The 23,542-nt window shown below is 43.1% G+C and overlaps 1 protein-coding gene across 6 annotated transcripts in view; it reads left to right on the top strand.

The window, feature by feature from the left end:
• Window positions 1-23,542, top strand: part of LOC147122817 (tetratricopeptide repeat protein 29-like) — a 547,513-nt gene that overhangs the window by 134,411 nt on the left and 389,560 nt on the right. For 5 of the 6 annotated variants that reach the window (XM_086011402.1, XM_086011395.1, XM_086011389.1 and 2 more), the window contains 2 exons: window positions 18,684-18,907; window positions 20,643-20,828. In XM_086011402.1, the coding sequence (XP_085867528.1) occupies window positions 18,684-18,907; window positions 20,643-20,828 (410 nt within the window). Of the gene's footprint in view, window positions 1-14,587; window positions 14,834-18,683; window positions 18,908-20,642; window positions 20,829-23,542 lie in introns of those variants that run through there. The other variant, XM_086011420.1, reaches the window with a different exon arrangement.

Here is a 23,542-nt window from a genome sequence, read left to right as displayed (position 1 = left end):
CTATGAAGAGGCATACCCCATTGTAATTGCTGAGATGTGTCCGACAGACACCTCTGCCACTGACCCCACCGGACATGCAAGGATTAGGAGGGTTCCTTTTTTGCCAGCCAATGGCTAGCGCCTGTGACTGTGCCATTAGGGGTCACCTAGGAAGCCTGCTTGCTGAAGATGTCAGAGAGTACAGCCATTGAGTGATCTACCAGGGTCGTCGTTTCCCCGCCCCCGAAACAACTTACAAGTGCTCCCAGTAGCACCCCGCCAACCCCTGGGAGTATACTGGAATAGCTGCAGATATTTAGGGTTTGGTGAAAGCATTTTGTTAAAATCCTGCACAAGGTTCTTGCATATAGCTCACACTGACCTTGCACTAGAACACATTCTTTTACCTATCACCTCAACCACATTATCACTGGCCCATTACTAATTGTACTGGGTAGGCCTAATGATCCAGTCTTCATTTTGACCCCTGAAATAAGATGTCTTTGAAATCTGTTTATGTAAGGCTGGTCATGGATTTTTGAAATTTAATATAAAATAATCTTATCTCTGTTTCTCTCTCTGTCCTTTTTTCGCGCTCTTCTTTACTGTTGGGTGGCGTGGCATAGTGCAGCGGGGAATAGAGCCACTGACTGCTGATGACTGTTACTTCTGGTGGAGTATGCAGGATAAAATGTGGCCCTCAGCTGCTTCCATCCTATCCCCTCCCCATCACTCATGCTTCCCCCAACCCATTGTTTCCCTTACCGTTTTGTCTCCCAGTATCCTCTCCCCTTCCTACCACCCCCTCTCTCCCATCATGACCCTTACTCTTCCCAATGCTATTCCTACCTCTTCCCTTTTGAACTACCCACTCAACTCCCATATTCTATCCTTCCCCTCACTCCGCAGTCACTCACCTCATCCTTAATGCTCCATCCACTCCCTGTCACTCCCACTCTCTCCACCCCAAGGATGAGTGATGAGAGACCAAATGGCCCATCTTTAACCTGTTCACCCCTCCTGTCCGTCATAGTGGCTTTGTTTGCCTTCAAAATTCAATGAACTTGTTTTTTTCAAGAAAAGGAACTCAAGGTAAGATGAGGAAAAATAGTCAGTCTGTCTATTTCTATCTCTAGTTTTGTGCCTCTTTTTCTCTCTGTGTGTTTCTCTGTCTCACGTCAGGAATTCGAATGCTTACATTTAGTAACTGTCAACAAGGCACAGGTGAGATAATTATAGACTTTCTATGTTCAAAATTCAACTTGCGTCTTTTATTAAATAAACTGAAAAATGAGGGGAAATATTTCAGCCCAGAAAACCCACAGACCACTAATTATGCCAGGATCAGATCTGGTGCTGACGCTGCCAGAGTGCGCAGGGATAGTGACAGGTCACCTCATTTGAGTGGATGGGCTGGCACCCATGCCACTAGAGGTACATTCTGGGTGCCCAAGCTTGCCCTTTGGGCTGGACAATCAAGAGTAACATGCTGGTTCCGGGGTGGGGAGAGGGGTGTTATGTCCACCAAGTAAAACCTTGGTGCTAGCTCCGGAGGCTCCCTTTGCTGACGGCACCCAGCTCTAACTCACCACCACCTCTCTCGACCCCTCCACTGTCTCTAATTTGTCACATTACTTGTTTGACATCCAATATTGGATGAGCAGAAATTTCCTCCCATTAAAATATTGGATAGACCAAAGTCATTATGGACAGATTGACTGAGCATTGGATAAATATGAGCTGATCAAAGAGCCAGCATGGATTTGTAAAGGGTGAATCATGTTTAACAAATCTTGTTGAATTTTTTGAGGAGGTAACAAATGTGGTAGCTAAGGTAGTGTCTATCGATGTTATTTATATGGACTTCCAGAAGATTTTCAACAATGTTCCACATAAGAGACTGTTACCAAAAATGAGAGCAATTGGAGGCAACCTATTGGCTTGTATAGGGAATTGGTTAGGAGATAGGAGACAGAGAGTAGGGATAATGGGAGACAGAGAGTAGGGATAATGGGAGACAGAGAGTAGGGATAATGGGAGACCGAGAGTAGGGATAATGGGTATGTTCTCAATTTGGCAGGAAGTGACTAGTGGTGCCCGCCAGGGATATGTACTGGAGCTGTACCGTTTCACTATATTTATAAATGACTTAGATGAAGGAATAGAGAGCCGTATATATAAGTTTGCTGACGACACTAAGTTAGGTCACAGTAGATGTAGTAACCTGGGAGGTTATGAGTAACCTGATCCACCAGGTGGTGCTGTGGCAATTGGTCTCCTGAGTTAAGTCTGGTCTGTACTGGTTGTACTCTTTGTTTTTGCTGCCTCATGGCAGAAGCTTTTATGTGCAAGTGTTGATTAAACCATGTTACGGAGTTAACCTGTGTCCGTCTCCATCTATGGCCACCTCAAGATACCACATATGGCGACGAGAATAAAGGACGGAAAAGTTTTGGTGGATCAGTCATAGTTATGGAGTATTCGGAAGAGGTGCTCGGGTTGGTTAGCAAACTAGTCGGAAAAGCACGAGGCTAGGCCGCGGGAGTCAAAACGGAGTTTGATTTTTTGGCTGAAGTGACCGGACTCCAAGGATGGCAGGAACGGTAGGCTCCATGGCACCTTTTGACAGCAAGTCGCAGTCTTGGGAGGAGTATTGTGAAATACTGAGCCATTTCTTTATGGCAAACGAGGTGGACAGTGCTGAAAAGAAAAGGGCCATTTTACTGAGTTGTGTGGGAGCGTAAACCTATACACGGATGAGGAATCTGCTGAGCCCGGAGCGGCCAGGAGAAAAATCTTGACGAGTTGGTGAGTCTACTAAAGAATCATTTCAATCCGAAACCTAGTGAAATAGTACAGAGATGGAAATTCAATTCGAGGATTAGGAGGCCGGAAGAAAGCGTTACTGAGTATATGGAGGAGGTTCGAAAGCTCGCACAGGACTGTAATTTTGGAAATACGCTCACAGTCATGTTAAGGGACAGACTAGTATGCAGAGTTAATGACGACAGTATACAGCAAAGGTTGCTGTCAGAAGAAAGATTAACGTTTGAGACGGCACTTAAAAAAGCACAAGCCATGGAGACGGCTAACAAGGACATTAAGGACTTAAACAGTATGAGCAAGGAGAAATGGAGTAAACCAGTGGGAGGAGCTGTTTTCAAGATGGAAGCTGGTGCGAAAAGTCCACCAGTCGGGGTTGGGGATTGCTACCGATGTGGTGGGACGAGCCATTATGCAAAGGACTGCAGGTTTGCAAAGGCAAAGTGCCACAATTGTGGAAAAATAGGGCACTTAAAGAAAGTCTGTAAAAGGGCAGCGAGTGAGAGAAGCAGTGCTAAAGGGGCAAAGCATGCTAAAGGGGGGGAGGGAGAAGTACACAAAGCGGGCAAATTACATACAAGAGGAGGAAGAGTCTAGTGAGGAGGTTTTCACTATATACAGTATAGACACTTCAAGGCCCAACGTACCCCCTCTCACTCAGTATTTGATAGTGAACGGAGGTCAAGTAAAGTTTGAGATTGACACCGGATGTAGTGTAACCATAATGTCGCAGACTGAGTATGCCAAGCTATGGGGGGAAGCAAAAGTACCAGAGCTAGGTACGTGCCCCATTAGTCTCAAAACCTACACAGGACAGAAGGTGGACATTTTGGGGGCGGCCGAAGTACAAGTGGAACACAAAGGAGTCACCAAAGAGCTTACGGTGGTAGTGGTAGCAGGGTCAGGGCCAAACCTGTTAGGGCGAGGGTGGATCAGTGAGTTGAGTGTGGACTGGCAGGCAATGAATAAAATGGAGGACAGTACAGAGGCACTGCAAGAAGTGCTGATGAAGCATGAGTTAGTGTTCAAGGACGAACTGGGCACCTTAAGGGGAGCCACAGCCAAGATTAATGTAGCCAGTGATGCCACGCCTCGTTTCTTTAAACCAAGGTCGGTACCTTTTGCAATGAAAACCAAGGTTGAGGCGGAACTAGATCGCCTGCTAAAGGACAAAGTAATAGAACCAGTGAAATTTTCAGACTGGGCGGCACCAATTGTCCCGGTATTGAAGCCCGACGGTAACGTAAGGGTGTGTGGTGACTATAAGTTAACAGTGAACAGAGTATCATCACTGGAACAGTAACCCATTCCGAGAATGGAGGACATGTTAACATCGCTCGCTGGGGGAGAAAGATTCAGCAAACTGGACATGAGTCATGCGTATCAGCAGATATTGCTAGATGAAGAATCAAAAAAGTTTGTCACGGTGAACACGCACAAGGGGCTGTTCACGTATGCCAGGTTACCATTTGGTGTCAGTTCTAGCCCAGCAATATTCCAACGGACTATGGAGGGCATTCTGCAGGGCATTCCAAAGGTGGCCGTGTACTTAGATGATATTCTGCTAACAGGAAGTGACGATCAGGATCACGTAAAAACACTGGCCAAAGTGCTACAGCGGCTGGAAGAGGCGGGGCTACGCCTGAAACGAAGTAAGTGTAGTTTCATGGAGAAGGAAGTTACATTCCTGGGACATCGGGCGGATGCCACAGGCCTCCATCCATTACCAGGGAAAGTGCGGGCAGTGCAGGATGCACCTGCACCCGCCTCAGTGACTGAACTGAAAGCCTATCTAGGGCTCCTGAATTATTATAACCGGTTTCTTCCAAACTTATTGATGCTGCTGCCACCCCTGCACAAACTGCTGAGAAAGGAGCAGCCATGGTGTTGGGGGCCAGAGCAAGCGAAAGCGTTTCAGCAGTCAAAGGAGCTACTTCAGTCCAGCAGGGTGTTAGTGCATTACGACGAGAAGAAGGAGCTGATAATGTCCTGCGACGCATCACCTTATGGAGTGGGGGCAGTGTTGGCCCACCGCATGCCAGTTGGAGCGGAAAGGCCCATCGGGTTTGTTTCACGCACGCTCACAGCTGCGGAAAAGAACTATTCACAGCTTGATAAAGAGGGGTTAGCCATTATATTTGGAGTAAAGAAATTCCATAAGTACATATATGGGAGGAAGTTTGTAATCAGTACTGACCACAAGCCTCTTATTAGCTTACTGAATGAGATGAAAGCGGTGCCTCAAATGGCATCACAGAGAATAATGAGATGGGCAGTAATACTAAGAGCCTATGAATATGTGATCACGTACAGAGCCGGCAAGGAAAACGGGAACGCTGATGCTCTCAGCCGCCTGCCCCTCTCAAACTCCTCGCAGTACTTCTCCTGAGGAGCATGTCCTGATGCTGGATCAGGAGATTAGTCCCCTGATGACTTCAGCGCAAATCCAGGGCTGGACAGCCAAGGACCCCGTTCTGTCAAGGGTCCGTGAGTATGTGTTGAAAGGCTGGCCAGATCACCGTGAGGGACCAGAGTTCGCGCTGTACAGACAGAGACAGCACGAGCTCAGTATCCAAGATGGATGTGTGCTATGGGGCGCACGCATCATAGTCCCAGAGCGGGGACGCTCTACTTTGATGGAACAGTTGCATCAATCGCACCCAGGAATGACTAGAATGAAAGGACTGGCTAGGAGCTACCTGTGGTGGCCTAACTTGGATGCTGAAATTGAGTCAAAGGTAAAGTCATGCACTATATGTCAGGAACAGAGGAAAGCACCTGCCAGGGCACCACTACATCCCTGGGAGTGGCCCAGCAAACCCTGGAGGAGAATTCACATAGACTATGCGGGACCTTTTATGGGCAAAATGTTTTTGGTGCTGGTAGACGCTCACTCAAAGTGGATCGACGTTTATCCAGTGAGCTCTGCAACGACTGATGCCACACTGGATTGTCTCAGGAACAGCTTCAGCATGCATGGTATTCCAGAAATGATTGTATCCGACAATGCACAGTGTTTTGTTAGTGAAGGGAGCAAAGAATTCATGGTAAGGAATGGAATCACACATGTCACCTCGGCTCCATATCACCCAGCCTCAAATGGGTTAGCCGAGCGAGCCGTGCAGATTTTTAAGGAGCTCATGAGGAAGAGCTCAGGTGACACCCTGGAGACCAAGCTCAATAGAGCCTTGTTTAGTTATCGTATAACACCCCAAGCTACCACGGGGCTTTCACCGGCTGAGTTGATGATGGGGAGAAAGTTGCGGTGCACGTTAGACCTGATACACCCAGATCTCAAAAGCAAGGTTGAGACAAAACAAACAGACCAAAAAGCGTACCATGACAAACATACTAAAGCTCGCCATTTCACCGTAGGGGACTCTGTGTACACCCAGAACTTCGGCTATGGACCTAAATGGATACCAAGACTAATCCAGGACATTACAGGACCTGTGTCGTACTCCGTGTTACTAGGGGATGGTCGAGGGGTTTGTCGGCATGTGGATCAGCTTTTCAGCCGGCAGCAGGGGGAACTGCCTCAGATGGAACAAAGGGCAGTAGAGGAGGCTGTTCCAGGACCCAGCATGGCTTATAAGGTGCCAGTGGACACTGGTACTGCCAGGCCACAGCGGGACAGAATAAAACCAACATCAGAGACTACTCCAATCTCAAGTGCGAGTGAATCTGAGAGTCCAGCACAAATGGAATTAAGACGTTCACAAAGGATTCGCAAGCAACCAGAAAGACTTATACAAACCTGTTAAATTAGTCAGGGGTTAACCATGGTTAGAGCATACTGGTTAATTAAAACGGAGTACCTAGTAAGGGTTATTGTTTAAGAATTGCATACGGCAATCTTAAGGGCGGAGGAGTGTAGTAACCTGGGAGGTTATGAGTAACCTGATCCACCAGGTGGTGCTGTGGCAATTGGTCTCCTGAGTTAAGTCTGGTCTGTACTGGTTGTACTCTTTGTTTTTGCTGCCTCATGGCAGAAGCTTTTATGTGCAAGTGTTGATTAAACCATGTTACGGAGTTAACCTGTGTCCGTCTCCATCTATGGCCACCTCAAGATACCGCAGTAGATAGTATAGATGGGAGCAGAAAGTTGCAAAGGGACATTGATAGATTAAGTGAGTGGGCAAAACTGTGGCAGATGGAGTTCATTGTGGGAAAGTGTTAAGTCATCCACTTTGGACTTAAGAAAGATAGATCAGAGTATTTTCTAAATGGTGAGAAGCTAGGAACTGTGGACGAGCAGAGAGATTTAGGGGTCCAAGTACAGAAATCACTAAATGCTAGTGGATAAGTATGAAAAATAATTAAAAATCTAATGGAATGTTGACCTTTGGAATACAAAGGGGTGGAAGTGATGTTACAGCTATACAGAGCTCTGGTTAGACTGCATGTGGTGTACTGTGTTCAGTTCTGGGCACCGCACCTCAGGAAGGACATATTGGCCTTGGAGGGGGTGCAGTGCAGATTCACCAGAATGATACCGGGGCTAAAAGGGTTAAATTATGAGGACTGGTTGCATAGACTAGGTTTATATTCCCTTGAATATAGGAGATTAAGTGGTGAAATAATTGAGGTGTTTAAGATGATTAAAGGATTTGATAGGGTAAATGAAGAGAAACTATTTTGTCTGGTGGGGGATTCCAGAACAAGGGGGCATAACCTTAAAAATAGAGCTAGGCTGTTCAGAGGTGATGTCTGTAATGTATATACATTTAAGGGGGGAACTATCTTTTACAGCTCATGTATACTGCAGTACCGGCAGTGACCACACCTGTATATAGCACTGAGTAGTAATCTGTACAGATCAGTTCCAGTGTGAGCCACGTTGAGTAAACACCTGTTGTACTGTTCTCCTGCAGTCTGTGTCTTATTATACACAGACACAACATTGGCGACAAGGCAAGTTCGAACCTACCTGCAACTCTGCATCACCTCCCGGGGATTCGTTCCTGGAGATCAGTGGATTGGAGGTCAAGGCCAGAGACTCGGGCGTCGACCATGGGCAACCGCCCAGTCATCCAGCAGAGACTCGAGAATTGCGGGGGAGGCTGTCGAGAGCCAGGCTTGGCTTTCCAGTCGAGGTGGTCCAGCGAAACGGGCTGGCAACAGGTAGTGCGCAGACCCTTCCCAGACAGCGGCGGGCTAGAGCCCGACCGAGCGGCACAGCAAAGGGCCGAGCAGTGTCGACGGGGGAGAGAGAGAGAGAGGGCAGAGCGCACAGGGCGCAGCCGGTGTTCAGGGGCTGAGCAGCGTCGAAGAGAGGGAGAGAGAGTCGCGCAGAAACCCGCGAGGCGCCGCCATTGCCACGAGGACCGCCGAGAGCGGCGTTGGCAGCAGCGCAGGAGAAGCGCGCGAAACCTACAGGGCGCCGCCATTGCCACAAGAACCGCCGGGAGCGGCGTTGGCAGCAGCGGGGGAGGAAGGAAAGCGCGGGAGACGCCATTTTAAGCAATTGGGAGACGCCATTTTAAACCACACCCAAAATGCCTAAGAGTGGCAGTATCACCGCATTTGACAATGAAGTCAAAGATTGGACTACATATGTCGAACGAATAGAGGTATACTGCAAGGCAAATGAGGTGTCAGATGACAAGAAAGCGTCGGTATTGTTAAATTTAATGGGTGCAAAGACGTATGGTTTATTACGAAATCTAGTAACCCCAACGAAGCCAATGGAAAAGAGTTTTGAAGACATAGTAACGATACTACAGGAACATTTAAACCCCACACCGCTGCTAATAGCAGAAAGATTCAAGTTTCACAAACGGAACCAGCATAAGGATGAAAGCAATGCTGATTATTTAACAGAACTGCGCAAACTATCGAAACACTGCCAGTTTGGAGCGGGACTGGCAGATAGCTTAAGGGACAAGTTTGTGTGTGGGCTTCAAAGTGAAGGAACCCAGAAACGGCTTTTATCTGAAAAGGACCTTACGCTGGAAAAGGCTTTCAGCATTGCGGTATCATATGAAGCAGCAGCACGGGGCGCTGCAGAGATACAACAGAGACCGCAAGAATATGGCACAAACGAAATGTCATATAGAACAGAAAAGTGCTATCGCTGCAGCAGAACAACACACGACCAGAATGAGTACTGGTTCAAAGACAAAGTGTGCAGACAGTGTGGAAAAGTAGGACACATAGCACGAGTCTGCAGGTCGGGAAAGAAAACCAGCAATAAGAAACCTACCAAAGAAAAGTACAAGAAGGTACATAAGATGACGGAGAATAGTTCAGACGAACAAAAGAGTGATAACGACTCCGAAAGCAGGGAACTGAGTTGTCTGAAACTACATAATGTGATCATAACAGAGGATCACCGAACCATTTGGGTCACTCTCAAGATAACAGGAGTCCAGGTAAAGATGGAATTGGACACAGGATCAGCCCTAACAGTCATAAACCGACGGGACTACGAGCAGCTATTCTCACACATACCCTTGAGAGACACAAAAATTATTTTGAAGATGTACACGGGGCAAAAAGTCTACCCCAAAGGAAAAATAAGGGTGACCGTTATATATAACGGTAAGGAAACACCAAAACTAGACCTGTATGTATTGCAAGATGGAGGACCACCATTACTGGGACGTGAATGGATCCGGAAAATACAACTGGATTGGCATTCCATACAGGCACTGACTGTGGCTGACAAAAAGGATGACGACGTCACACCTGGGCGACTGTCAAAGATCCTAACTGACGCGAAAGAAGTGTTCCAGCAAGGACTCGGAACACTAAAAGGCATGACAGCGACGATTAAAATTGAAGAAAACGCAAGCCCAAAATTTTTTAAGGCTAGACCGGTACCTTATGCGATCCGCCCAGCCATCGAAGCAGAGCTGGAGAGTCTGGAACGTTCAGGTGTACTGTCCAAGGTAGACTGGAGCGAGTGGGCTACACCCATCGTCCCTGTGATGAAAAAGTCGTTGAGCAGCACGCCTGGGGAACCAAGGAAGGTTCGCATCTGTGGGGACTTTAAGGTAACAGTGAACCCGGTCCTTCACACCGTACAGTATCCACTTCCGCGGATTGAAGATATTTTCGCCTCGCTATCTGGAGGGAAACGCTTCACTAAGATTCATCTGGCACAGGCGTATCTGCAAATGGAGGTAGAAGAAGCATCAAAAAAAATACCTCACAATCAACACCCATAAAGGTCTCTACCAATACAACTGGCTGGTATTCGGGGTAGCATCAACTCCGGCTATTTGGCAGAGGGCAATGGAACAAGTCCTGCAAGGGATCCCAGGGACCCAGTGTTATTTGGACGACATCCTGGTCACGGACGAAAATGACAGTGATCACCTTGTCATCCTGGAGCAGGTGCTCACTAGATTGCAGGAATATGGGCTCCGAGCTAACCGCCCCAAATGCGAGTTTTTTAGAAAACAGATCTCATATTGTGGCCACGTTATCGATAAAGAGGGGTTACATAAGTCCCCAGAGAAGATTGAGGCAGTAGTCAAGGCTTCAGCACCGGAAAATGTGTCACAACTGAGGTCGTTCCTCGGGCTGGTAAACTACTACCATAAGTTCTTGCCAAATTTGTCTACAATACTACACCCACTGAACACCCTACTGGAAACTGGGGTGCCATGGAAGTGGAGTGACGAATGTAGACGAGCTTTCCAGAAGAGCCAAACACTAATCACATCGAAAGAGGTATTGGCCCATTACAACCCGGCATTACCAATTCGGTTGGCATGTGATGCGTCACCCTACAGCATTGGAGCGGTGCTGTCGCACAAATTCTCGGACGGCTCAGAGAGGCCAATAGCCTTTGCGTCACGATCACTAACCTCAGCTGAGCGTAACTACGCCCAGATTGACAGGGAGGCCCTCAGCCTAGTGTGGGGAGTGAAAAAGTTCAATCACTATCTGCACGGGCAGAAATTCACCTTGCTGACTGATTACCAGCCTCTTGTCTCCATTTTTAATCCGAAGAAGGGCGTCTGGTGATGACTGCGCAACGACTACAAAGATGGTCACTTTTTCTAGGGGCGCACCACTATGAGATTGAATATAAGGGCACGAAACAGCATGGAAATGCTGATGGGCTATCATGCCTGCCACTGCCTACTGCGGAGGAAGCACCAGCAGTGGATCCTGTCGAAATATTCCATTCGACTATAGTTGAATACCTACCGGTTACTAACGCTTGTATCGAAAAGGAAACCCGAAATGACCCGACACTGTCTCGGATATATGATTTGACGGTGAAGGGATAGCCAGCACATGGCGACTCACTGTTGCCAGCATTCTCGACAAGGAGAGAACAGCTGTCAGTGTGCTGGGGGACCTTGATGTGTGGATCCCGAGTGGTAATTCCACCCAAGTTAAGGGATAGAGTGCTCAATGAGCTTCATGAGGGTCATCTGGGAGGGGTAAAAATGAAAAGCCTAGCCAGGGCTTATGTGTGGTGGCCGGGAATCGATAAACAAATCGAGGACCTGACCAAGAGCTGCTCAGGATGCCAGAAAGTCCAAAATGCACCACCACAGGCCCCTCTACACCCATGGGAGTGGCCCTCATCTCCATGGCAACGGGTGCATATTGATTTTGCTGGTCCATTTATGGACTCAATGTTTTTAATAGCCGTGGATGCGCACTCGAAATGGCCTGAGGTCATCAAAATGTCCTCCACCACCACGGAGAAAACTATTGCAGTCCTACAGACCATTTTTGCCAGGAATGGCTTGCCAGAACAGATTTGCTCCGACAACGGACCACAGTTTGTGTCCGAAGAGTTCCGGAGGTTCTTGAAAGGATCAGGAAGCCTCCCCAAAGACTGAATATATAAATAGACTATTTTCAGCTAATGTTGCATGTTAAAAGTGTTAATTGTAATTAGTTTGATATTTAATTGTTAAATGAGTGTTATGGTACTGTTAATCTAAAAGGGGAGGAATTGTAATGTCTATACCTTTAAGGGGGGAACTATCTTTTACAGCTCATGTATACTGCAGTACCGGCAGTGACCACACCTGTATATAGCACTGAGTAGTAATCTGTACAGATCAGTTCCAGTGTGAGCCACGTTGAGTAAACACCTGTTGTACCGTTCTCCTGCAGTCTGTGTCTTATTATACACAGACACAACAATGTCCGAAAGCACTTCTTCACACAAAAGGTAGTGAAAATCTGGAATACTCTGCCTCAAAAATCTGTTGAGGCGAGATAACTGAAATTTTCAAAAATTAGATGAATAGCTTTTTGTTAGGCAAGGGTATTAAGGGTTACGAAACCAAGAAGGATATATGTAGCTACAGTACAGATCAGCCATGATCTAATTGAATGGCGGAACAGACTACAGGGACTGAATGGCCTACTCCTGTTCCTATGTTCCATTGTCTTCAGTCCCGCCTAAAAATTCCTTCCCTCGACACTGACTCCATCCCCTCCCTTGCCACTGTCTGAGGCTGAACCAGACTGTTCGCAATCTTGGCATCCTATTTGACCTTGAGCTGCGCTTCTGATCCATATCCTCTCCATCACCAAGTCCGCCTACTTCCACCTCTGTAATATCGCCCATCTCCCCCCTTGCCTCAGCTCCTCTGCTGCTGAAACCCTCATCCATGCCTTTGGCACCTCCAGACTCAACTATTCCAATGCTCTCCTGACTGGGCTCCCACCTTCCTTCCTCAGTAAACCTGAGTTTATCCAAAACTCTGCTGCCGGTATCCTAACTCGCACAAAATCCTGTTCACCCATCACCCCTGTGCTCCCTGACCTACATTGGTTCCCAGTCTGACAACGTCTCGATTTTAAAATTCTGCTCTGTGTGTTCAAGTCCCTCCACTGCCTCTCCCCTCCCTATCTCTGTAACCTCCTCCAGCCCTACAACTCTCCGAGATCTCTGTGCTCCTCCAATTCTGGCCTCTTGTGCATCTCTGATTTCAATCGCTCCACCATTGGCTGCCTAGGTTCTAAGCTCTAGAATTCCCTCTCTAAACTTCTCCGCCTCGCTACCTCTATTTCCTCCTTTAAGTCGCTCCTTAAAACCTACCTCTTTCACAAAGCTTTTGGTCACCTATCCTAATATCTCTTTACGTGGCTCAGTGTAAAATTCTGTCTGATAACACTCTTGTGAAGCGCCTTTGAATGTTTCTACTATATTAAAGGTGCTCTATAAATGCAAGTGGTTGTTAAGGAGATTATAATGAAGTAGATAGTCTTGTGGATAATTCTTACGAAACATGATTTCTCCTTGGCCCTCAATTGTCCCAATCCAGATTCCATGTAACTCTCCACTTCAACTTCAATTTCAATCCCTCTAGCAGGTACCAGTGTGTTTAACTCTATTCTGATTGTTTCATCAATTAGATAGTTTCTCGATGGAGTATGTGTCAATGCTTTAAAAGTTGTCTCGCTCTCCTGAGCCACATTAACCATTTCATGTTTTGCTGTTGTCAAGTAACTGAGCATGTCTGAGACCCGTTCTTCAGTGCAAATTCACCATACATTCCTGGATGGTAATTACTTCATACGTAACAAATCACATTTGCACACTCATACCGGTAGCTCAATATCATGCCACCCATGCCATCCAATACAAGCCTTTCTCGGGCTTTCAGGTATCATCGAAAGATTGTAGTCGTCTACTGGCTGAATACTTCTTCAAGGTCTTACTTGCTGCTATTTAAGCTTTGACCTGAGCTCTTGGCCCTCTGCCTGTAATCTGGCCACTTCAGCCTGCTTGATTTCAAGCTGATTTTTAGCAGTAACTAGCCCTACATTAATCTCTTCCATTTCTTTCTCCTGAAGTGCTCTTTCCTGTAGTTGTGCTTTCACTAATGCAGTTTTCTCAGCTATTAGGCTCTCTAAAAGCTTAAAGTTATTCTCAAGATTCAACTTTTCTTTTTCCACGGTCTCTATTGTTGCCTGACTTTTCTCAATGTTTTCCGAAAACTGCTTTAACCTGTCAACTTTTTCAAGTAAAGCATCTTCCTTCTCAGCTAGAAGGGAGGCAAGAGAATTTTCATTCTGCTTTGACTTCATTAATTTATTCTCCAAGTCTGAAACCAGTTCTTCCTTGATCTGGCAATCTACCTAGAGATTTAGTAAGCAGTCGTTCAAATTATTTTCTTCTTGTTTCAGATCATCGAGTTCAGACTGATTTTTTTTTCAGTTTTGTTTCTGCTCTTTTAAACTGCCTGAGAGCATTTTGCAAGTTCTCATTCAGTAGTGTAATTCTCCTGTTTCAATCTTACACTCTCAATCACTTTCCTTTAATTACCATTCATATCTCATTCATGAGTCCTGGAAAAACTTTACTGTCCAGTACAATATTTAAGATAGAAAACATAGATCAAACATTCTCACTTGATCCAAGTTATTAACACATTTTATTATCATTATTTTTAGAGGATCTTTTATTTTCCCAAAAGTAACCAAATATATAGTGCCTGAGTCCATTTTGTCATTTCAAAATTATCCCAAAATCCAAATAGCAGTACAGTTGAACTGACAGGTTTTGTCAATGTTAAATTTCATCTCTATCAATTTATTTTCCATTTCCAATTTCAGAAACAAGTGATTCTCAGGCTAGGTAGCTTACACAGTGTTTTTAACATTAGAGACAGAAGTGCTGCAATTAGTTTACAAGGTAACTTCCATATAACAAAAGAAAGAAGGGAATCCATTGTGACTCTGCTTAGAGCCCAAGGGGTTAATTTATCAAATCTTAATTTTCCCTCTGTCACTGTGGTGAAATAATAACTTAAAATTTAGAAACTTAAATTTAATAATGTCCAATATCTTTAGATTTCATACTAAAGTTGTTGCTTGGTGAACTTAAACAGTTGTCAGTAGAAAGGGTTAATTCCTTTGCAGGTTTTTAAGAAGGTGGAGCAAAACATTATCAAATGCACGCAACTGCGTCAATTCACGTAAATCAAAAAAAAGAACTTTCTTGATCGAAAGACAGTTGTGTTTTCACACTTTAACTAAACACGAACACGGAGGTAATATGGACAGTGAAGAAAGACGGGATTGAGCAAAGTTCACAAGCTAAGTAAGTCTTTGTAAGGAACTCTGCAACTATCGGATGTTCTTGCGGAGCGGAGTTATCTTATTCAATGCGGTCTACACAAATTTACACCAACCAAAATTTCACTGTGGCCACAATGAAAGTCTGGTTTTAATAGGTTAATTAACCTCATAACTCCAATTTAATCCAGATCTTGTAAACATTCAAATTAATTTTCTTCCAAGCACATTGGCAACTATAACTTTAAGGCAGAAGCTTATCTTTGTAAAACTATGAACAAACAAAACAAAATAGCACATTCTTGCAGAAAACAGTAAATTACGTCATATTTTCTTATCAAATCAAACTGCTTTAGAAGATTTCACCATAGCAACCGCGACTCCAAGGTTAAATCTTAGACTGAAACTTAATCTTTCGTTAAACAAACTTTTTGTTGCTCTTCTCAGTTTTTACACACCAGCTTAACTTAAATTAGTTCAAAGGTTTTTTTTCAATTCTTGGGGCACAATCTTATTCGCACATGCTTCCAAAATCCAAGACAAGACAAAAGTTTTTAAACGCTTTTAACACAGAGAAGTGGGTGGAGCTAAAACAAACATAACAGAATCTTTCTTTTAAAGACAGACTTTCAGACAAAAGAAATACTGTAACTTCTTAAACATTCATAGTCAGGAAAACTTTCACACAAACTGAAATTCCAGCATTTTTTTAAGGTTCCTTTCACTCAGCAAATCTTGTGTTTTATTTGTCTCAGCACAAATGTTAATAACTTCCATGTCAGTAAAACTTTAAGTTTCTCTTTTTCCATCGGTGTCCCCATCTTCTTTCTCCTTGTTTATCCTTTAGTTTTGCCAAAAAAAAAATTTCTAATTTTGTCACCTGCTCCTGTAGATTTTCATTTTAATTTCCTCGGACTTTTGAATGACCGTTACTAATTGGTGTACCAATATAACTCCCACTTTCTTTGTCTTACTTCCCTTTTGTGTCTCCCACCATTCTCGTTGGTACACTGGTACCTTAGACGGATCCCATCCATCCTTTTTCATCTTATCTATCAAACCTTTCTGATCGTCAGCATAGAGCCAACTCAATGATCCCGGCGGTCCCCAATCTGGGCCTCCGCCTTCTGTCATAATGTATTATTTTTGATACTAATATACCGCGTTCCGGTCCTCCCTAGTAACTCGTTCTCAGAGGTCTACCTATCATCCACCACTAGTGATGACGGTCCTGACTTGTAACTATCTCGCTGTCAGAGGTGATTATTTCACTTGTAGCCGTTAATACATTATTACCATACGTCGCGTCATGCAATACAACAGAGAGACTTTTAGTCTGTCTCGGATTCCCAACTAACTCTGGCCTTCACGTGGGGCCCAATTGTGGCTCAGTATGGGTCCTCGAGACATTTACATTCCGAAATAACACGTCAGATTTCAATCAACTTAACCACTATTTAAACTTATCCACTATTTAAACTTATCCACTATTTAAACTGCATCTCTCACCCGTCACGGATACCAGATTCTTTTGGAACTGCGTCGCTGTCACACCGCCCTTCCGAGTGATCCAATTTCTGGACGGTCAAGATCTGACTACTCGCCCCGTTCACTGGTACAGGCGGTCTTCCAGCTCCGAAGTACCCTGCTCGCAGCGCCAATTTGTTGTGGTGAAAATAAATTCACATCTAAACCGTGTAAAAGTAAAAAGATGCAGTTTATTATCAGAGCTCTGGGAGAAGCGTCTCAGACCCCGCGGTCTGTGCGAGCACCTTCTCGTTCTCTCTTGGTTGGTACAGCTTTTTATTCTATTTTCATCCAATCACATTGTATTACAATAATCACCTGATCACATTGTATTACAATAATCACCTGATCACATATGGATTCTTTTCAGTATTAGTAAAGGTTAGTTACATCTTACTATGCCTTTGGTTACAGGTCAAATTCCCATGACCCCTATATTCTGCTGTGTCTACAATTTTTAGCTAAAGCAGCATATTCCTTGTCGCTTACGCAAAACGCACATATTCTGTCTGGTCCCACAACTGCGTCTTATCTTGGTTTTTTGAAGCTTCTCACATTGTTCTTTGTTTAGTTTTGCCGTTTTACGTAAGTCAATTTTTATTGTGATATTTCTTATCTCAATCTGGTTTCTTTTAGTCACTTTCACATGACCCCACTCCTTTGTTCTGACTTTAATTTTGCTGGCATCACTTAAGTAGTGGTCACCTCGGCTGTCCGAATTCTGAGAGGGTTCAATTTAACCCCTTCAATACAATAGCTAATTAATCCTCCCCTGCAATGATTCTGGCGGTTAGGCCCTCGTGACCCTTCTTGGTCTGCAATACTGGGCTGCAGGTCATAGGTTACAGTATCAACAACTCGTTTGTAACTGAGCCCATTCTTTCTGTTCTGTTTCTTATCTCTGCCACCTGAATTATGACGTCTGATTCTACAGGCTGCCAGACCATATTTGCTAGGCTGAGGCTTCTTTAATAATCTACGCAAGCCATTTTGTTTCTTTATGTTACTACTTTAAGTTTAGCTGATTTTATTAAATCTTTCTCACAGTTCAGCATTAGCTGTGTGTAGCTTGGTGGCTATGCCTTATCTTATTCTTGTAAGGCTCCATTGTATAAAGTCCTTGAGCTGGGCAGACATTTTATCTAGCCACCTGGCTTCTCCTCAGCTCTTAGTGATTTCGCACATAACCCCTTTCTCTTTCCTTTGTCTAAAGTAATTTGTTTGCTCTGCATTTTAAACACTGAGAGGATTTGCTTTTAACCCTTTCAATAGCAAAGAATTAGACCTGCAATCTTCATGCGTTCAGGCCATAATAAGTTTTAAGAAGAAAATGGCAGATAACAATGTTGTTAAGAAAGGCTGAGGTCTTCAAGTGAAAAGCTTAATGAAGACCTTAAAAAACACAAAGGCAATTTAATGGTTAAGTTTAATCATGTTGTAGATTATGTCATTTTTAAAATGTTATTATTTTGGTTAAAGTCTCATTTGGACATTAAAACTTTCAGTTATTAAAAAGTAAATGGCAGGTGACATTTTCTTCTGATAACATTTTGAGTGATTTGTGGGGGAAAAATAATATAGCACTACATTGTGGTGTGACTGAGAACCGTGACAGATATGTCATTAAAGATTTATTGAAATTCCTATTAGGGCACCACCTATATAGTTGGCACAGGGAAACATAATGGACAAGTGTGGGCATTTTAACATGGAAATATCCGTAGGAATTTTCAATGGAGTGGGTGAACCACATACTGATTTTAGTATATTATAGATAAAAAACAGATAGATATCTTAGAATCAAATCTGTAAAAATGAGTAGATTTAGTAAAAGCAATGTATTGTACTGTCATCAAAATATTTTACTACTAATGATAGAAGAGATAATTTGAGTATTGGCTCCTGCAGGCATTATGTGCCTTACTGGTACAGTGTGATGTGTTAGTGGTAATTGGTTATACTGTTGCAGAATATTTCTCCTCCTCAACACTGGGCACTGTGGCCAATTACACACCTTTCTGGCTTTGTACTGGGTGCAGTATAATTTTCAAAACATTAAAAATGTACCAAGTGGGGAGCTGTCTCCTGGCTGAGCTTAGCAGAAGGCCAGGTGGCATGCAGCCCACAATATAACTGACCCATAAGGTGTGCATTTCAATCTACACCTGTCAGTGTCAAACCAGTAGTTGGAATATAATCGCAACCTAAAGCAAATTATAATTTTCTGTAATGATTGCAAAAGGTATAACTGGTTAATACCTTCAATGCATGTAAAGGGTTAGAAAAACAAAGCTATTACAGTTCAAGCGAAGAAACCTTTGAACATGTTTCTCCTTTTCCTATTCCAGTTACAGGAATTCATACAAACACAACATCTGCTTAGACATGCTGCAACAGGGTTATCACAAGTCCTTTACAGAGTTTACCACTCTGATCCTGAATTGGAATGCCTTAAGGGAGGCTGCAGGGCCTGGGTCAGACATATGGATGGAAAAACCCCTGGACAAGCAGCACGATAAGCTGGATCATCTTCAGTACTTCCTGATCAGGGCTGAGGCAGCTCACAGAGCAGGTAAATGGAGGAGTCACAGGTATTGGTAACAGCAGTGCTTGCCTGAAGGGGAATGAAAATGGTTTCAGGTAACAATTTACTACATTTCTGAAAATTTGCACATAAAAGCTTCACTCCACAAAGCTCGTAAATATGATATAATGCAGGATAACTGAATATGTTTTTGAGATATGGATATTTTACCGACCCATTTACATGACTTCCATTCTGTATCATTAATAACATAAATGGAAAGAGGTCATATCACTGAAAGCTTCTTGGAGATCTTTTTTATTTCATATTTATGAGTTATGCAGCTTGTAGTTTCTATATGCACAGCATCAGATATGTGGCAGTAGCTGTCTGAACATGTATATAGACATCTCCTTAAGCAAGAAAGTATTAAAGCCATAGTTACAGTGATGTTATTTCATGTTAACTGTGAACTGGTTTAATGAGAAGCAATCTAAGAATGTGTAAGGTGACTTTTTTGCATTTGAGTCGGGGTGTGGGGAGGAGGGAATTGAACTGACTGATGAGCATGTGAATACCTTCCTTTGTTAATTTCTAAAAAAAGTAGTTAATACAAAAATACATGGGCCCAGAATTTGCTGGAGCGGGGCATCTCACGGTGTGCTCGGTCAGATAGACTTTTTCCTGCACCCTTCAGGTCAAAAATGTTTTTCCCTGCAAGTTGCTGGAAGTATGAGCTGATAACAGCGCGGTGATGGCAACAGGGCATCTGGGACCATGGTGAACAATGGGACAAACTGTGTATCTCCTTAAACAATGAGTTTAAAGGATTGAGAAATAAACAGAGGAAGGACTGAGAAGGAGGGTGAAATAGAGTGAGTGAATTCAATGTCAAATCAGTGCAGAAAGAGAAATAAAGAGAGGGAAAGAAAGATTGGATTAAGAGAGAGGGAGAAAAAGAGACAAAGGAAAAGTAAGAAAAAATGTTAAAAAAATTAATTTGACATTTAAAAAAATCTCTAACAACAATTCACTACATGAAAGAATTGTTCACTTTCTGAGCCAGAGGTGTTGATTAGCAGCCATTAACAATTATCATGTCGTTAAAAGGGTACTTACGCTGTTAATTACTAAACTTAACTATGCGAGTTTAATGGGCAATTAATGTGCAAATGCAGCAACTTCATGAAACCCACAGGGAGGTTAAGGGAATGATGCTGTTATCACGAAGCTAATGCCTAAGCGGCACAAATCATCCAGCAACATGTGGTGATTCGCAATTCACAGGGTATCTCTCCCTTGCCACAAGATGCTGGCCTATTTGCGCATTAATAAAGTTGTGCTTCGTTCACACGCTGTTAATTTTTTTGGCAAATCCGGCCCATGATAGTAAAACTTTATTAATAACAAAGTCTGCAGTAACCAATTACATCTGTGATTTACTGACATTATTTGAAAGTTTTAAAATTGTTGACATTTACAAAACAATCAAGAAACTGAAGGTTACAATTCTGTTATATCAATCAGAGCAAATTAAATTTATATTTGAAAAGTTGAATTTTATATACCATAATTAATGTTATCTGTGCTTCACTTTATTAACATAATAATAGATTTAAGCTTTGCACCTGTTAGTCAATTTTTAGGAATAAGGAACTCAATATAAACAATTCTCGTGTGCTTTTCCTGATACTGCAGCATAGTTTACATAAACAAGAGTGTATTTCTGATATATTTGCTATAGGCATGTCTAAAAAAAATGTACTTTCCCTTTTTTCCTAAGGACTGTTTGAGGAAGTCTATAATAACCAACTTTCACTGGCATGTTACTTTAAAAGAATTGGGAACAAACTGCTTTCAGATCACTTCTTTCAGTCGTGCCTCACCACCACGGAAATGATCACACCAGTTGGGGGACAGAAAGCAGCAGAAGCAAATGCAAACATGGGCACGGCCTATAAGGAGAAAGGTAAATCAGATTTACCTTGATTATGTGATTAATTTGGAGAAATCAGAAAACATTGTAATATGTATTGCAATTTCCACTTTAGACGCAAAGATATACAACAAACTGTTGCTAAGTAGTGTTTATTCTTACTAGTTTTCAACGCGCCAGTTATCTATCAATGATTTGATCTGATCATTTTTTTAGACTCCTCATGCTCAACATTTTAAAGCAGAATTCTTGAAAAATCGTAGAAACAGGAAGCCCTCTTTCTACAGGAAACTTTGGTTTATCCGGAGGTTGTATGTCCGGAATACTCGATCTAACGGCAAAAATCAGGAGCCGTTTTCTATAAGTTTTTTTAGTTCTCGTTCTTTTTTTTTCCCAGTCAGGCACTGCAAGGTCTGTAGCTATAGCAACAGCTTCAGCTAGAGACGCTTGCAGCTGCAGCCGACTCTTTAGAAGCTGTTGCTAAGCAACAGTGTTTGTTGTCAAATACGGAGATGAAAACCTCCGTATGCTTCAACATTAACTTTGTATGTCCGGCAGTTTTGATAGATCGGCAACACGCCGGTCCCGTCGGTGCCGGATATCACAAAGTTTCCTGTATTTATTGTTCTTTGAGAATAGCAAAACTAACCTTGTCATATTCCATTTTAGTGGAAAATATTTACTGCAATAATTTACAGTAACCAAATTCTGTTTCTGGTATTAAATGGTTAGACCTCATACTCTTATCTGTCAGATATTAGGCAACAGTCGTTGAGAATGTGTTTAAATAAAGGAGTAAAGTGTTTTACAACATAAGTGGATTGTTGTAGTTCAAGGCGTAGCAAACTTTTGATTTTATTATTGCCAGATGATCTATTTAAATTTTTTTCAGAATATACATATTATTAAATGTTTTTTATTTATGTGATATATTCAGATTGCAGAGCAGAGACCAGTGTCTCTTCAGTTAATCAGATCCTATAATCATGACTGAAGTAATTTCTGATTGGTTCAGTCATAAAAATTACCAATTACATTCTACTAAAAATGTTTGGCAGCGTACACAGCAGTTCCTGATCTGCTCCACAATCTATCTATCTATATATTTAAATACTAGCCCATTTATCATGTCACAACTTTCAAAGGCAACACACTTTAAAAGTATTACAAATCAGGGTGTTGTATCTGGGCATCACACCTGGATGCATCATGCATCTATAGGGCAAAAGTTGGTAATTAGCTAAAATGAGCACTTAACTGTTACCAATCAACTATATGATTACCTAAATGTGAATGAATCAAAAGCAGTTTGATTCAGTTGGTAGGTATTATGAACGACAACAACAATTTACATTTCTACAGCATTGCTCACATACACAAAGATGTCTCAGAGCACTTTACAGGATAGTGGAAAACTAGTGAACATCGAGCAGATGGGAGAAAAGGAAAGATGTCGTTAACATGGCTGAAAGCACAGTTAAAAAAAGGGTATTTGGGAGGCTTTTGAGAGCAAGAAGGAAGGTGCAGAGGGAGGAGGCTCTAAAAGGAGTGAGCAAAATGGCTGAAAGAGCAGATATTGATGGTGGAGAGCAGGAAGTTGTCTCGTGTCAGATGAGTAGACTGTATGGAGAAGATCATAGGAGTAGGGAGGTCAAGACCATGGAAGAATTGGAAGATGATGAACAAGAAAGCATAAAAAAACTGAGCAATGAAATTGCCCATTTTTTCCTCAAAGCTATCAATCCCAATTGGAAAGTAGTAGAAATTGCCCAACCGAATCGCTCAAAATATTAAATGAAGATGATTTAAACCACCACCTTGATTTTGTAGCTACTTGAAATAATACCTGAGTAAGAAACCCATGACAACAAACAGTTCAGATTAAAATGCTTATTCTTACTCATACAGTTGCCTGTTGATGTTTCCAGGAATTGTCTTTCTCATAGCGGGCTACTCCTGTGTCGAGAACCTGGGACTCAGTTTTGAGTACTCGCTGCAACTTCAGTTGTTGAATTGAGCATTGTTATCTGTTTTCTTGACTTAATTCTGCCCAATTGGCTGATGTCTATGTCAATTATCTCAAACCTCTTCTCTCTTTATTTTAGCACCAGAATGCATGTGATGCTGCCACCCTTTTAAGTTTAATGAATACCATTACATTTTGGAGCTTCAGGAGGTGGTAAATATAGCAGAAATGTTTTATGATTGGCAGTGAGAGTAGCCATTCACAGAGTTTGCCAGGACTTACTGTTTGTAAGCCCCACTCATCTCCTCACAGATGGTAAAGGACTGACAACGCTAACAGCCAACGAAACTAAAGTAGTGAAGGTAACGTGAGGGCTGGATTTTCCCCATCAATCTCCCCTGATAGTAGCGGAAAATGGGCCAAAATCGGCGGCGAGACTTATCACGACCTTTCCGCCCTGACTTTAATTTCTCTTCCCCCACTGGGACAGCCATTGGCTGCCTCTTCTCCACCCACCGTATACAGATGCTGGAATGGAGTTGGGGTCTGGATTCCTAATGGGTTTCCCTGCCATCCATCCCTGTTCCCACCGCTTCTCAGGAGCCCCAGGAGAGGGGGGTGGGGAGAGAGAGAGGGGGGGGGGAGAGAGAGGGGGAGCGGAGAGAGAGAGAGGGGGGCGGAGAGAGAGAGAGGGTACATCCAAAGAGAAGTGAAAGTGAAAGAGAGAAAGAACCAGAAGTGCAAAAAGAGTAGCAGGTTGGATTTTCTGTGTTATATCAAT

This window comes from Somniosus microcephalus, chromosome 2 (genome assembly GCF_052327205.1).
Source record: "Somniosus microcephalus isolate GS21.2 chromosome 2, FLI_Smic_1.0, whole genome shotgun sequence".
Lineage (NCBI taxonomy): Eukaryota > Metazoa > Chordata > Chondrichthyes > Squaliformes > Somniosidae > Somniosus > Somniosus microcephalus.
This window is presented reverse-complemented; position numbering and strand designations above follow the sequence as displayed.